This window comes from Mauremys reevesii, linkage group 2 (assembly GCF_016161935.1).
Source record: "Mauremys reevesii isolate NIE-2019 linkage group 2, ASM1616193v1, whole genome shotgun sequence".
NCBI lineage: Eukaryota > Metazoa > Chordata > Testudines > Geoemydidae > Mauremys > Mauremys reevesii.
This window is the reverse complement of record NC_052624.1, coordinates 96,300,294-96,316,940: the sequence shown is the minus strand read 5'-3', so window position 1 is coordinate 96,316,940 and position 16,647 is coordinate 96,300,294. Positions and strand designations below refer to the sequence as shown.

At 45.4% G+C, this 16,647-nt stretch overlaps 1 protein-coding gene across 14 annotated transcripts in view; it reads left to right on the top strand.

The window, feature by feature from the left end:
• The first annotated feature begins 1,051 nt into the window (after positions 1–1,051).
• TPK1 (thiamin pyrophosphokinase 1) overlaps positions 1,052–16,647 on the top strand; it is a 476,657-nt gene continuing 461,061 nt past the window's right edge. For 12 of the 14 annotated variants that reach the window (XR_005593748.1, XM_039523066.1, XM_039523063.1 and 9 more), the window contains exons 1-2: positions 1,052–1,190; positions 1,882–1,938. Coding sequence is in view for 13 of the 14 variants with exons in the window: in XM_039523066.1 (XP_039379000.1) it covers positions 1,896–1,938 (43 nt within the window). In the remaining variant the exon portion in view is untranslated. Of the gene's footprint in view, positions 1,191–1,509; positions 1,734–1,878; positions 1,939–16,647 lie in introns of those variants that run through there. The other 2 variants (XM_039523054.1, XM_039523053.1) reach the window with 2 other exon arrangements.

The following is a 16,647-nucleotide window of genomic DNA, read 5'->3' as shown; positions in this document are numbered from 1 at the left end:
ATACTACAGTGATGAGAGCAATATAAGTACTTAAATTGAAGTCAATGGACCATGCCTTATAGTGTTTGCAGAATCAAACTCAGACAATTTTTGTCCCAGAGATCTTGCAATTTGTAACCCTAGAACTGTACTTCCTCACATCTTAATACAATGCTTTTAACACTGTTCTTTGCAGTCCTTCAGCTTTATTTAATATTTTTCCCAAAATATCACTCCACCCAAATCTAGTTCAAGAGAAATAAAAAACAAATGGGCTCTCCCACAATTTTTTCTTACCAAGTTGTTTTTTGTTACACACATCCAGTAATGACACTAACTGAAAAAAAATATAAAATATTCAAACATCAGCAAAAGCTTTTTTGTATTATTTGCAACTCTTTTTCTGCACCTATTTCTTCTATGACTTTTGGTTTGCTGGCAGGGGTTGTGGTGGAAAGCTGGTCTGACTTGCTTTTACAGGGAGCAGAACTGGGTCATTGCCACTCTCCTCAGCATGCTGTTCTCATATATCCTACACTATTTAGGTGATGCAAGAAAATCTGAGTTGTCTTTGCTATTAAAGCACCCCTTTTCTTTTTGTAGCTGTTGTCCTCTTGCTGACTTTCTTTGCAGATTGATTGTAGAGCTTAATATTTTTCCTTTAAAGATGTCTCCCATTCTCCCATCCCCCGCAAAATATAACATTTTCAAGCCAGTGCAAATTACTAGTGCCCCACGTGGGGTTAGTAAAGCATTCATACAAGAGGGCAGAGCCTAAATACAAAGAGCTGTCATCTCTCTCTCTCTCTTTACAGCTTATTCGGTTGGGCCAAAAGTCACAGAGGTGGGTGAGTGCCTGAAGTCAGGCATCTAAAACGCACAAGCCAGGAATGATCTCGCAGGAGCTGGGCACCTGCAGCTCCCACTAGAGACGGCAGCAGCCGCGAAAGGTGCTCAGCCTGCGAGGACATCTGCAGTTGCACTCCCTGCCCCCTGCACGCACCCTCCCGCTCTCTGCCTGCATGGGCTGGGCACTCTCCCGCTCGCGCTTCCTGCGGCCGCCGTTCTAAATCGATCGCGGAGCAACAGATCGGCGCCGGAATCGATGCCATCGCCGTTCCTCCCCTTCCCTTGTCCTCGCCTCTCCCCCCCGGACACCTGCACGCGCCCGCCCTAGCGCCAGGCCCCGCAGCAGCAGGGAACAGGCTCAGGTACCCGGCGCGAGCGCCCCGCTCCCCCTTCCCGTGCTTGGTGCAGGGGGCGCTGCACGGTCAGCTGCTGCTGCTGCGGCTGCTTCCTAGGCTGAAACCTGCGTGCTCAGCAGCCCCCGCGATTGCTGCTGCTGCTGCCTCCGAGGCGCCTCTTGTCACCCTTTGCTTCCCTGGGGGGTGGGGGGGACCTACTCGTCCCCCCCCCAGTGGGGTACAGGCTCCTAGGGGGGAAAGCCCCCCCACCTCTGCCTCCTCTTCTCACTTCTGCCTTTCAGATCTAAACGTGGAGCCCCCTCCCAGTTTGCTAGCCGCGTTTACAGCTAAAAGCAGCTGTTTCAGCTCAGCAAATAGAGGATGCTCGTAGTTCCTGCTCCTGCCCCGCTCTGCGTTGGCTTTAAGCGCTGGCGCCGTGTGGCGAAACGTATCAGGTTTTGGCAAGAGCCAAATGTGAAACGGACTCGCCCTGCGTGCTGGAAGTGACCCGCAGCTCAGCCTACAATGCTTTTAAAGCTGTTTGTTTATTTCTTTGGAAAACAAACATTGGTCTGTACATTTCCTCCGCTCAGAGTAAACTTGAACTGTGCTTTTTTCAAGAATATGCTAATAAAATAAGCGAGGTTTAATTGACAGCTGAGGTTTGCAAGAATTTAGAATCTTAACACATCGTTCTCTGTGTTTTTTTTAAAAGCAGAAAGTTAATAAGCTATGGAACATGAGTTTACTCCGCTGGAATGTCTCCTTCCCACTGGTATTGTACCTCTTCTTACTATTTAAATCTCTTTCAGGAGTCTTTACCCTGCAAATAAGCATATTTTGTGTGCACAACATTAAGAATTAGGTTCTTGGTTTGAAGGACAGCTCGATTATTATCTATTACTTTGAAAGGTTAATATATAAGGCCTAATATTCCCCTTCATGTGTTGCTAGTAGAGCCAATTTGATGTTATTGTGATGGGAATCGTCCCTTGAGGACATAAAGAGAGGGGGCACGTTGTGCAACTGGGGTACAAAGTTGTACCATATTAATTTAAAAAATGCTTTAAACAGATTGAGTTAAATTGGTGCAAGTGCCTGTGTGTTTCGGTTTAAGATAAACTGAAATAGGCCAATCTTAAACTGAAATAAGAGTGTGCGCACACCTGAGTTTACACTGGATTAACTATATCCCTTTCAAATCGTATTCTGTGAGCCTGAGGCCTTGGGTAAACTGCACCAATTTATGTTTATATTAGACAGTTGCATTGGTTTAATTTAAATTTGCTTTTAAGCCAATTTAGTTAAACCAGTGCAAATTCCTGTGTAGACACTCTTATTTCAGTATATTTCAAACTGATTCCTAATCCATTTAAACTAAATGGAAATAAGATAAATGATTTTAACCGTAAAAGTGTTTACACAGGGATTTTCACTGGCTTAACTAAATCAGTTTAAAATGCCACCAAAACTTCTGTTAGTCTATAAGGTGCCACAGGACTCTTTGCTGCTTTTACAGATCCAAACTAACACAGCTACCCCTCTGATACCTTTAGTTTAGTTGATGAAATTTTCATATATAGACAAGGCCTAAAGCTGATGAGGAGGCTGGCCTGAGACAATATGTGGGATAGTTGAAATTCCCCATTATTACTGAGTTTTTTTTATTGTAATGGTGTCTCTAACCTGGTCAGGTGGTGGGTAATATGTCCCTACTGTTATAATCTTCTTATTAGAGCATGGAATTACTATCCATAGAGACTCAATGGTACTGTTTGGTTCATTTAAGATTTTTACTTCATTTGATTCTACACTTCCTTTCACATGTATTGCCACACCCACACCAGCGCAACCTGTTCTGTCCTTCCGATATATTTTGTACCATCTCCCCTTCCCCCACAACTCCCCTCCAACTCACACAGTGGGCCTCACCTAGTTCATCTCAATGTAAAACTACAGTGCTTTGTCTTCACTAGGATTTTGCAGCGGGATAGTTAAGGTGCGTTAGTCATCCTGAAATGGAAAACATTTAGTTTGGCAGTGAAGGCATAGCAAATGGTGATATTTAAAATGTCAGTGGCAGGCATCAGTTAATGCTCCATTGCAATGAATGGGAGGGGGAAGGTACTAAGTGGCTCTCCAGCTTTCTCTGAGAAACTGTCTCTACAGACAGTATTCCATTGATTTAGATTTGTTTCACATTCGGAATGTTATTTTTGCAACCAAGGGGCCTAGATACTTTTAAAAAAATGAAAACTTAGATTCTGCGGCACAGCTATGTGGCGTGGGGTAGATGTATACATAACCGTTCACGTGTGATACAGCAGATGCACAGGGCTCATAACAGTTTGTCACATTACAGTTTGTGAAATCATTTAAAAAGCAGCTCTGTTTTCTTTTTTTAAAAGATCTAGGGCCTTCTACAGTGTACCACCTCTGTTTCCCTCCTATGGTTTATTTATAACCTTTCTGCGCGGGTTGGTTGTGCCTAGATTGCCCATTGTGGGTTCTGCAGTGAGACTAGTCTTACTAAACTTAAACTACAGTGGACTTTGAGAGCTCCATACCATGCCTTTGTCTCCTTAATATTGGTGTGCTGCTGTATGCTTTAGACAGGCCTTCACCTGATTAGTACTTGGAATCTTTGGGTAGTAGGGTATGCTAGGTCCATTTACTCAGCAATATTTCTATCGTGGAGCATTGTATGCCATAATCTACACTGGATTTCTGTTTGTTCTCACGTGTAACTCAAACTTTACTTTTTGATGTACAAAAGCCCTTTCATCTACAGCATAAGTGTTGACCTTATTTAGTTTAAGGGGGCCCCAATACAACTTCTGTCATTTCATAACTTCTGCCAGATGAGGAGGATCAAAGAGAAAGACACATCTTTCATTGCTCAAGTCCACCAGCAAGGTAGCTCCCTGGTGGCCACTTCCTTATCAGCCCTCCTGCAGAGGGGAAGGCTCTGCATAGCAGAGAATCCTCTTGCCTTGCTCTCTATCCTGGCCCACAAAGAGTTCCATGAAACTATTTCTCACATCATGTGGGGAGTGTGCAGGGCCGGTGCAACCCATTAGGCGGTTGCCTAGGGAGCTAGCATTTGGGGGGGCGGCATTTCAGATCCTTTGGTGACGACCAGATCTTCGGCCGCCCTGGTCGTCATCGGTATTTAGGCGGAGGGACTTGGGGCAGGGGTGTGTGGGGAGGGCCGCCTGCAGCAAGTAAGGGAGGGCGCGGCATGCAGGGGAACCGCTCCCCGCCCCAGCTCACCTCTGCTCTGCCTCCTCCCCTGATCACACCACCCCGCTCTGCTTCTCTCCCTCCCAGGCTTGTGGCACCAAACAGCTGATTGGCGCCGCAAGCCTGGGAGGCGGGAGAAGTGGAGCAGCAACAGCATGCTCGAGACGGAGGCGGAGCAGAGGTGAGCTGGGGCGGGGAGCTGCCGCACAGCTCCCCAGGCTGGGGGGAGCTGCCGCGGGGGGGTGCCTCAGGGCAGAGGGGGGAAGCTGCTGTGGGGGGGGGTGCCTCAGGGCGGAGAGGGGGGCAGAGAGCTGCCACAGGTTTCGCGGGGGGTGGTGGTGCAAGGTGGAAATTTAGCCTAGGGCACGAAACATCCTTGCACTCGCCCTGGGAGTGTGAGCCATTTGTGGGGGCTGTCTCCCTTATATCCTATTCCCCATATCCACTGTGCATCAGAACCACACCAGTTCCAGGGGTGGTAGTTGGGACTTGGATTTGATTCCTTCAGAAGAGGATGTATTCTTTGATAGTCTCTTTACCCTTTTCATCAACTTGAATGGGCTTTGAGGTTTTATCAAGATGATTATTTTAAGAACCTCTTAAAACTTAAGTTTATATGGGCTATATTGATGTTATAGTTATTTCACTGGTGTCTGGAATCACATTGTCTCCAGTTAAATGAGCCAAAGCTGTTTCAGCTTTAAAAGACTATCGCCAGGTAAACTGTCTGTAAAGCTGAAATGTCCATTTATTGCAGGTAACCCTTTGCATCTTTTCCCGCCCCTTTCCCGCCCTCTCCATTTGAAACTAGAGCTTTGTTCTGTTAAAGCAAGGTCACCTGTATGTCACAAGAGAGCCACAGGAGAGAATAAAGAGTGTTTTACAACTATATAGCAGTATAGTTGTTTCTGTACACAGAAACTATGAAGTTATGCATTAAATTTAAGGGAAGGAGAGCAGGAGGAAGCAACAGTGCAACCTGACTGCTCTTCCATAAATCCACAAGACTTTAGGTTTGGTCTAAACAACAAAGTTTGGTTGACATAAGGCGCCTTGCATCGACCGAGTTGTGCATATGTCTAAACTAAAAATTTGTCTCCCAACGATGTAAGCCTCCCGTTATACTGACGTCGTAACACCAGCTGCCTGAGAAGCATTGATCCATGGGTGAAATATCGAGGTCGACATAGCACGAGTGTGGACGTTACATTACTTATGTCGACCCTAATAGCCCTCGAGCAGCTGTCCTGCAATGCCCAGCACTGACTGCTCTGGTCACAATTGTGAACTCCATTGTCCAGGGGTCACAGAGACTGAAAAGCCCCCCTCCCCTGTAAAGCCCTGCAACATGTTTAAAATGCCTTTCTCTGATTGTCCAGTTTGGCAAGCATACCGAGCTGCTCTCCATTCTTGCGTACAACTGCTTAGCTGACCATGCTGGCCACATGCTCTCTAGCTTGGAGTAGACAGGAAGTATTGGTTCTCTTGGGCCTGTGGGGAGAAGAAGCTGTGCAAGCACAGCTATGGACCAGCCATAGAAACATCAGCATCTATGAGCAGCTTGCACACGGAATGCAGGAGAAGGGGGTACAACAGAGATCAGCAGCAGGGCTGTGTGAAAGTGAAGGCACTGCAGCAGGCATATCAGAAGGTCAGGGAGGTTTACAGTCAATCTGGTGCCGAGCCGCAGACATGCTGCTTTTACAGTGTGCCGTACTTGGCAGAGACCCCTCTGTCCTGCTGACCACAGTGGATACTTTCAAGAAGCCCAAACCACAGGTCCCTGGCCTAAACAGCAAGGAGGAGGTGGAGGAGGAAGAGGAGGAGGATGGGGGACATGCGACCAGGGAATCTAGCTATGTCATGAACCAGGACTGTTTGAGACTTTACCACTGTCTAATCAGCCCTGATTGTCAAGCATGGGTAAGCCCAGTGCAGAGGAAGGAACCTCAGGAAAGTGTGTAATTGTATTTCCCATTACAATGATACTGATGGCAACCCCAGCTTAGCAGGACACAGCTATTGACTTTTCATTGATTTGCTCCTACTAACTAGAAGAGGTAGTGGTACAACAAGGAGAGGTAGAGTTGTTATAGGCTTTCCATTCCCTTGTAGAGTTAGGGAGCGGAGGCCATGAGGAGCAGTTTGTTTACATGCACAGAGATGTCCCTTGAATCCTCCTGAGAGATCTCAATGAAACTTTTATGGAGGTACTCTGCAGTCCTCTCCCAAAGGGTCTAGGAAGGGCTGTCTTATTTCTTCCTCAGCAGTAGGACACTTTCCCACGCTAGTGAACGATAACTTCAGCAAATACCACTGCAGTAGATAGGTGAACCGCACACGGGCCCAGGCAGCTTTGGGACGCCAGCAGTAGCTATGCTCTCTATGCCTTTGTTACCTTCAGGAGTGAGATACCAGCTAAAATCACGACCACCTATGGAAAATTGTGACTGTACTCAGTGATATTGCCCTATACTGTACCTATAGTTTCATGCAACTGAGCAATTCCCTCCTCACCAGTCAGTGCTCGTTTTTCAGGCCCAGAAGTGGCACTCCACCAACACACTTGAATTGGTTCTTGCTATGTCACATGGTGATCTGTTCTCCAAGAAATCATCATGTTCCCCACTGGCTTGGTTCTTCTTCTGGCTCTGCTGCAAATACCGGAGTATCATGCGTCCTGTGCTTGCAACGCTTATGACAGTAGTGCAGAGCTGTGCAGGCTGAATGCTTCTGTCAGAGATGGCGAACAGCGAGGAGGGCTATGTGAGTTTGTGGGATTTTTGAAAAAGGCGCAAAAATTGTGGGCTATAGATGGCATATTAACCAATTAGAAATAGAAACTGTTTCTGCTGTCCCCTGTTTTTTGGTTCCACCTGCTTTTGGAGAAGCAGGACTTTGTACATTCTTTGTAAATAAATAAGACTACACCCAAGACAATACCATACTTCATCATTGATTTCTACTCCCAACTGGATCATTCCCTGGAACTGTGAAATTTGACTAGCCACTTGTCACTTAAACTCTGCTCTGTAAGTGTATATATCACCTGAACCCCCCCACCTGATAGCTTAATGTTGTGTGTAGTCAGGGGTAAACTATTTTCTAACAGAGAAAAGAGTTACTATACATCAGTGGTTCTCAACCTGCGGCCCAGTCAGCACATGGTTGCGGCCCATGTGACATCTTCCGGGCCATACAGGTAGTATTGGATGCTGCCCACAATGGTGAATAGGTTGAGAACCACTGCTATACTTGGAATGATATAACATGTGAATAACAATGTTTTTAATTGACAGTTGAATTATATGAGAATATTTTACCATTCAAACAAGTGAATAGAAATTGTTTCTGCTGTTAATCTTTTTCAAAAAATGGGGCTAGGTGGGGCAAGAACATTTTTATTCATCATCCTATAACTCAAATGGGTAAAGATAAGTTGCTAGAAGCTGGGAATGGGCGACAGGGGATGGATCGCTTGATGATTACCTGTTCTATTAATTCCCTCTGAAGCACCTGGCACTGGCCACTGTCGGAAGACAGGATACTGGGCTAGATGGATCTTTAGTCTAACCCAGTATGGCCGTTCTTGTGTTCTAAGTGGCTAGTCAAAGTTCGGGGTCCTGGGATGGTCCAGATGGGAATAGAAATTGATATTGGAGTCTGGTATTGTCTATGATGTAATCTTATTTATTTACAAAGAATGTATAAAGTCCTGCTTCCGTAAACACAGGCGGAACCACACAATGGGACATCTTCTTATAGCCCTAAGCCTCTTTAGCCAGCACTAGACCCAAAACTGTCCACTAGGCTTCTCCAGGGTCTCCCCCTTCTTACAGGCTATTGCTTGGGCCTTGTGCTGGCTTTGTTCCTGCCTCTGAGTCTTTCTCAGTTTCTTGTCTGCCCCCACATCTCCCCAAGCTATACTTTTTCTACACTCACCCTCCTGATCAGAAAAACCTTTCTCTCACATGTTGCTAGTTTCTGGGCAGACTCCATTGTGCTCTCTCTGTTTTAGATGTGACTCCTTAAATATCTCTTACCACTACCTTAAATGGGCAGCACGTTCACACACAATTTTTAACAAGGTTTTAACTTAACCCATAAACATGTTTTACCCAGCTCATAACAGTATAATGGCCCTGCTGAAAGGACCAGGAGTCAATGAAGCAACCGTGCTTTCAGAAGGATATTGACTTCCTTCCTTAGTCCTGTTGGTGCCCTCCACAATGAGTTTTTAAAGATACATATTTTGTGGTTTCACAGCAGCCTTTTTATAAAATCATATACAAACTGCATAAAGGTTTCAGATACAAGTCCACGTTTAGGCTTGATATCTGAATATGGAAAACAATATAAGAAATTGTATGCAAATACAAACCCAGTCTGAATAAAGTAGAAGCTGATTATGAAGTAGGAACATGTGGTAAATTGTTGCACAGGAAAAACTATAGGTGGTGACTGGTCCAGGCTTGGAAGTCTTGGGTTCCAAAAATTACAAAACCCTCTATCCCCCATCCACCCACCCCAAAACACAATACTTGTATTTGTCATCTGTTTTCAGCTTGTACATGTGAAGACCATTAGCCCATGTTCAGTGCAAGTTTTTTGGATAGTTAAAATTTTGCACTTGATCACATTTATGTTTATTGACGCCAAAGTTTTAGACCAAAACCTAATACAAATATAATTCTTCCCCCATTCAATGAAAAACACAGTATCAGGCTGCCAAGTATGGTTGTTAATCCTCCTTCTACTGGCTTCCAAATTTAATAAGCTTATTAGGCATGGATCTAAGAGCCGGCTTCTTGCTAACAACATTGTTGATTGACAGCTTAGTCCAGAAAACTTTTTTCAATTGCTAGTGAAAATGTAGCTCAATTTAACACACTAAAAGAAGCCTATCTTAGAGGCTTCCTTGGCAATTATTAAGGACGAAGTTCAGTTAAAATAAAAAAAATATAAAAAAAGAAAAGTAGTGGCAGATCTCACCCATTACAAAATACCGCAAGAAAACAATTATCTTTACTCTGCATACAACCCACCTAGCCCTACTGCCATAGATGAGTCCTCTCCCCACTATTCTTAACCCCATGTCCAAATAGATGGAGTTTGCAGTATGCTCAAAAGGTCAGACGATCTGTACTGTTTTGGACTAAGGGTCAAACAAATGTTAAAGGCAAAGAGATTATCCTTCCTACACCTCCTATCTATATCCTAAAATGGCTCTCATCACCACCATCACGGCCCAGAGCTACCACCTACTTTTAGACATCCAAGTCTGATTATTTTGGCCTATGTCTTTCTGTAAATTGAGAATGATGTTTAAAAAGCATCTTTTATATGCATATGTGTTCCAGCATGTGTATGTGAATAGAGGATTCTACCAGGACAAGTGACTTCTATATTTGATGAATGCAAATAACTATGTTAATGCATCTTTAAGTTTGCATCATTAAAAAGTTAAAGTTAAATTTTCTTCAGCAACATTCACTCAGCTACGCTATATATAGATACCTACAAACAGCATTTTTGGAACGCTGTTAAATTTGTGTCTTGTCCTATACCCAATTGCTACTGAGAGGCTCTTGCTGTCATTTCCTGGGATTGATTTTTTTTTTTTTTTTTTTAAACACCAGCAGCATTTTCTCAGTAGAGCGTCCTGCCTTTGTAACTTGTTTTCATGGATTGTCTGCCAGAACCTACATCTGGAAGGCTTCAGGGTACGATGTAAGGCCTGTCTGTCAAGCCACATCCTGCTCCGATTGAAGTTCCCTGACTATATTCCCACGGATTTCAATGGGAGCAGGATTTTGGTCTCTTATGTTTTATTTAATTTTTTTTTTAATGACTCCTCTTTTTTTTTTTTTTTTTTTGGATTTTCCTGGGGTTTTTTATTCTTACTTTTCTTGTTTTCTCCCCCAACAAATTATTTTTTGGCAGCCACCGTGGTAGTGGAATAGTTGGAAAAATGTATGATTGTAATTTGTCTCAGAAGTACTTAGTTGCTTCTGTGATAAGAGTTGGATGCATTTCTTTTTTAAAAAGGGGTAAATATTGTTTTAGCAAAAGATGTTAATGTCATGAGTTGCTAATGTATAAGCACAGTAGGAAACTTCCTATAGAAAGAGTTAAAGGCACCACATACTGTAACCCCAGTCACCCAGATAGTCAATAAACAGATTGTGTCGATTAAAGCACTCTCCTTTGGATGGGCACTCCAACCTTTCTTGAGGTTTCTTTGTGTTGCCGGATGGCCGTACAACAGGAGAGTTATTTTCAGGCTCATCTTTTTGAGATCTGGTGCTTCTTGCAAGTGGTTTTGCCTAGGGGTTCTTTGGTGAAAAAACCCCATGGCTACAATACAAGCTTCTGCTGACATAGCTGTGTGAATGAGGAGTCATCCCTGACCGACATAGCTGTGCCAGGAGAAATAGCTTAGTTTCGATACAGTTATGCTGGCCAAACTGGGCTTTTGCTGGTATACACTGTATCCACACTCATTAAAGAGGCAACAATATATTTAATATGGCTTCACTATTTTTGTTGCGGGAACCATAATGTTTGAATTTCCTGACATTTTTGCTGTTAAAATTAATGGGCCTGACTTATCACCTCATTAGTCTAGTTTTAAGCTGGTGTAACTGATTTAACTGGTTTAAAACTGGAATAATGAGGCCCAACTCTATCATCTCATCCTTGACCCAAAATTTAGATTCTGAAAAAAACAAGCTTTTACAAAACCAATAGTAATAATTCTATGAATGTTTTCCTTTAAATTGTAAGGGAAAAATTGTTGATAATCATATAGGCTTTTGCTTGAAGTCTTTGAAACTGAAATTTTCTAGCAATGAGAACCTGAAAATGAAACAGGCTGGAAACAAAAGCAAAACTTACTTTGTTCATTTTTTTCATTGTTCAAGTGGAGAGAAATAAAAAATAAATGAAAAGCCTAAACAGGGAAGAGTAAACTGGAATTTGAAAAATGTCATCAGGGTTAATAATCTTTAGTAATTGTTATTAGTAACATTATTTCTAAATTGACACTTCCTTTAAATTCTCAGGGCCAGAATGTTCCATTTTCCTCTCCACTCCTAGGACCTCAAGAGCCGGGCTGTAAACAGGCTGACTCCTTCAAGAAAACGCACAAATCTTGATTTAGGGCCTGATCCTGAAGTCAAGGGGAGCTCTTCCATTGATTTCAATAGGTCTAGGATCAAACCGTTAATGGCTAAACTCACCTCGTTCGTGAGGTTTTGTGCTGATAGTAACTCAAAAACAATAATACAACATAAGCTTTAGCCTAAGCTTCCTGCTTGAACTTCCTTGTTTTTAGGGTTTCCCCTAGAATCTGCTTTTCCTAGCTCCCTAATGGTTCTCTTCATGTTCTGATACAAGATGCTTGTGCCCACCTACCAGCATGACTCTTAATTCAGTGTTTTATCATTTGAGCCTGTGGGTCACTGAAAAGAAGGACCTTCTTTTCTTCACATTCTTAGTTTGCTACCTTGTTACAAGGTCACAGTTTCAATTCTTAAATTTATGGGGACTAATCCAAATCCAGGTGAAGTTGGTGTAACTGGTTCTATAGATCTGCAGTTTCCTAGCAAGCTGAAGGACCAAAACAAGGCAGAAACTGCTGCTACATGAGTGCCAATATCTTTCATGCATCCTCCAGTACAGTCTATGGTGCTGCAGAAGTATTTGACAGTTGCCATCTGCTTGATGTCTCATCCGGATAGGGTAATACTGAGCTGGTTGTAATCTGGGACTGGAGGCTGCTTGATGGTAATGGCCAAAGACTTAGTTTTATCTGGACACATGTCAGTGTGCATTGCTTCTTGCCTGACCAGACTGGCCTTCAGCTGCAGCGATTCACCAAACTGAACCAACCAGACAATGTCACCCGCGTATTTGAGATCTCAAAGCAGAATGGGCGTTCAGCTCAAGGCCATGGGCAGCTGAGTTGACTCATCGGATCCCATAAATTTGCTCGATGCACTAAATGAAACGCTTCCAGGGTCAATATGTTCATGTCATGAGGGTGTTTATGCTGAAGATGACCACTTGTGAGAATTTGGTCAATTGTATGTTGTGTTGAGAAGAAGGATAGTCATATGGTTAAAAGTCCCTAGACTGAGAGTACTATGTATTATTATTTATAATGCAGTAGTGCTTAGACAAAGGACAGATGTACTTAGGTGCTTTACAAACACATAGTGAGAGAATACTGTACCCTGAAGAGCTTGCTGTCTAAATAGGCAAGTGTAATGAGGTTTGCTCACCACTCTGGCGCCTTCTGCAGACTGTCTTGGGAATTAGTTCTGCATGTTGCACCCTCTTTAGGTGGTGATGTTCGTCCATCGTTGTCAATGAAGACCTCAACAACTCATTCGTTCGATGACCGGGCTCTGTGCGTCCGAAGATGACTGATCAGTTCGATTCGGGCGTGGAACGTCCTGTCACACGTCGGACAGACATGTGATGGCACTGTCGATGATATGCGGGCAGCTCTGGACTTGCGCAGCTCACGCTTTCTTTCAGCCTCAGCAGTACGCCTCGCCTCAGAGGTATTACTGCCTGTGTGAATGAGGCTGCGCCATGCTGGACGGTTCAGTGCGAGGGTTTCCCATGTGGCGGTGTTGATCTTGAGGGACTTCAGAGAGGTCTTCAGCGTGTCCTTGAACTGCTTCTTTTGTCCTCCATGGGAGCGCTTTCCCTGGGTGAGTTCTCCGTAGAAGAGCTGTTTAGGAATGCGCTCGTCTGACATTCTCACGACATGTCCGGCCCATCTGGTCTGGGTTCTCATCAGCAGTGTGTGAACTGACAGCAGACTGGCTCTGATAAGGACTTCAGTATCGGGCACTTTGTCTTGCCATCTGATTTTTAGAAGCTTTCGCAGACAGGAAATGTGGAAGTGATTGAGCCTTCGTGCATGACTCCGATAGACAGTCCACGTCTCGCAGGCATACAGCAGAGTTGGAAGCACCACTGTTCGGTAGACCTTCAGCTTCGTTGGTAGGCTGATCCCTCGACGTTCCCAGACGTTGGAGCGCAATCGGCCAAATGCAGAGCTGGCTTTAGCAATTCTGCAGTTTACTTCATCATCGATTGACACTGCTCGGGAAAGGGTACTGCCCAGGTACGTGAAGTGGTCCACTGCCTGAAGTCTCTGTCCATTTACAGTGATGGATGGTTCTGAGTACGGAGCGTGGGGAGCTGGCTGGTGCATGACCTCAGTCTTCTTGATGTTAATGGTGAGACCGAAGTTGTTGCATGCAGATGAAAACTCGTCCATACTGGCTTGCATTTCTGGCTCTGTACTAGCATTCAGAGCACAATCATCGGCAAAGAGAAAGCCTCGAAGTACAGTTTCCTTCACCTTGGTGATGGCACGCAGTCGCCTCAGATTGAATAGTTTCCCGTCAGTTCTGTACTTCAGGCCTACTCCTTCAGTGCAGTGTTGAAAGGCATCAGTCAGAGTGGCAGAGAATATCATGCTGAACAAAGTGGGTGCTAAAACACACCCTTGCTTGACGCCATTGGTGACTGGGAAGGCCTCAGATGTTTCACCGTCATCCAGGACATGAGCCATCATACCGTGATGAAATTGACGTACCATTCATATGAATCTGTCTGGACAGCCGAATTTCGACATGATCCTCCACAGGCCCTGGCGTCTGACATAGTCGAATGCTTTCGTGAGGTCCACAAAAGTTGTGTAGAGTTCACGATTCTGCTTTTGACATTTCTCCTGTAGCTGACGCGCAGCGAAGATCATGTCAATAGTCCCACGTCCCTTGCGGAAGCCGCACTGTGATTCTGGCAGTAAGCCCTGCTCCAGGTGAGTGATCAATCGGTTCAACAAAACCCGGGCAAGAACTTTCCCCGCTGTAGAGAGCAGCGAGATTCCACGGTGATTGTCCCATACCTGGCGATTGCCCTTCCTCTTATAGAGGTGCACGATGGACGCGTCTCTAAATTCCTGTGGAATGGATCCCTTCTTCCAGAAGGACTGAAACAGCTCAGTGAGTTTCCGTAGTAGCACGGGTCCACCGACTTTGTACACCTCTGCTGGTATGGCATCTGACCCTGGGGATTTGCCACTTGACAGCTGGTTGATGGCTTTCTTCACTTCGTCCTCTTCTGGTGAAGCATCCATGGAGTCATTGATTGCAACCTGGGGCATCTTGTCAATGGCCTCATCATTGATGACTGAGGGGCAGTTGAGAACGGCTTCAAAATGTTCAGCCCATCTCTGGAGAATCTGCATCTTCTCTGTAAGGAGCACAGTGCCATCAGAGTTCAGGAGGGGAAAGCTCCCAGAAGACTGTGGACCATAGAGTGTGTTGAGGGCTTCATAGAACTGCTTATAGTCATTCCTGTCCGCATACGCCTGCATTTCATCTGCTTTGGCGCTCAGCCACAAGTCCCGCATTTTCCGCAGTCGGTTCTGTACTGTTCTGCGAGCATTGGTAAAGGCGGTCTTCTTTGCCGCTGAGGATGGGTCGTTCTGATATGCACGATGCAGGCGGTGCTTCTCAGCAAGTAAGGCCTGGATTTCTGCATCATTTTCATCAAACCAGTCTTGCCGCCTGCGTGTGGAGGGCCCCAATACCTTCGATGCAGCTGTATGGACAGTGTTGCGGAATCGCTCCCAGTCTTTCTCAGCGTTATCCTCAATACGAAGATCAGCAAGCTCATTCTGTAGGTCTGCTGCTAGATTTTCAGTGATGCGGCTGTTCTTCAGCTTCGACACGTTGATCCTTTTGAGAGCCTTACAGCCTTGTGGTCGTCTCTTTGGCATGATACGGAGCTTCATTTTGGATACTATGAGCCTGTGATCCGTCTAACAGTCAGCGCCGCACATAGCTTTTGTAACCCTGACATCTTGTCTGTCCCTTCTCCTGATGATGACATAGTCGATCAGATGCCAGTGCTTGGAACGGGGATTGCATCCACGAAGTCCTGTTATGGGTAGGGAGGCGGAAGACCGTATTGGTGATCGGAAGGTCATGTGCTGCACAAGTTTTCAGCAGTAACAGGCCACTTTCCCACTCCATTTTTCCCGATGACTCCTTCCCAGGCTGCAGCATCGCATTCGACTCTTGCGTTAAAATCGCCAAGCAGGATCAGCTTGTCTGTGTGGTGCACTGATGATAGTAGAGCATCTAGTTCTTCGTAGAATTTATCCTTCGGTCATTCACACCCTTGGGGGAACTGGCAAGTTTCCGAACAAGATGATTCTTGACGGCAAAGCCAACTCCAGATTCGCGATGCTCATCACTGCTGCGGCCACTCCAGAAGAATGTATAGCCTCCGCCGGACTCGGACAGCTGTCCTTCATTAGCAAGGCGAGTTTCGCGAAGGGCTGCAATGTCAATGTTGTAGCGTGTGAGCTCTCTGGCGACAAGTGCTGTTCTTCTCTCCGGTCTGTCTGCCATGATGTTGTCCAGTAGTGTGCGCACATTCCATGTGCCAATGGTGATCGGTGTCACTCTAAGTTTTGTTTTTGTTCTACCGCTTTTATGGGATCCCTGCCAGCCGCGGTATGCTGGCCCCAGGGTAAGGTAAAGCAGGCAATGTTTAGGGCACCTTTTCTAGCCCCCTCCTCATTCTACGGAGGTGAGCAGTGCAATCCTGAATAGGGCTGCTCAGTCGCTCAAGAAGATGCCGAGCTCCACTGCTGCTTCGGTCAGTGAGGAACAACCATTATACCTGAACCGCCTGTGTGCAGGTCCGCGGCTACAGCTCCCAGTGTATCCACACCTGCTGCTTCGTTGCTCGCCCATTGCCACAGGACTTGATATGATGTGATATGATATGATGTCGAGACTTGTGCGTGAATTGGATTAAAGTGAGGGAGAGTTGCGCGACGTCAACCTCACTCTCTCTTCCCAGTTCCTATCTGTATCCAGTGGCAGGACAAGAGTCGAGACGGCTGGAGATAGGGCAGGGCTCAGTGGATGACCAGGACGCCTACGTGTCTTGTCGTGCTCTTGAGCGTTCCACAACGCTTGCTGTCATCGCCTTCCTGACCGTTGAACCAGGTTTCCTCAGTCAGCCGGATCCAGACTTCGCATGCAATGGGTAGACAGGCCCTAACTCACCGAGGGTCTCAGACTCATCGGCTACCCTCACTCATCAGCTACCCTTCAGGTGGTACCTCACCGCTGTTACTCCTGCTCTAGGATCCACATCTCTCCCTGAACCATGGCATCCTCTTCAGCGACACAGCCCT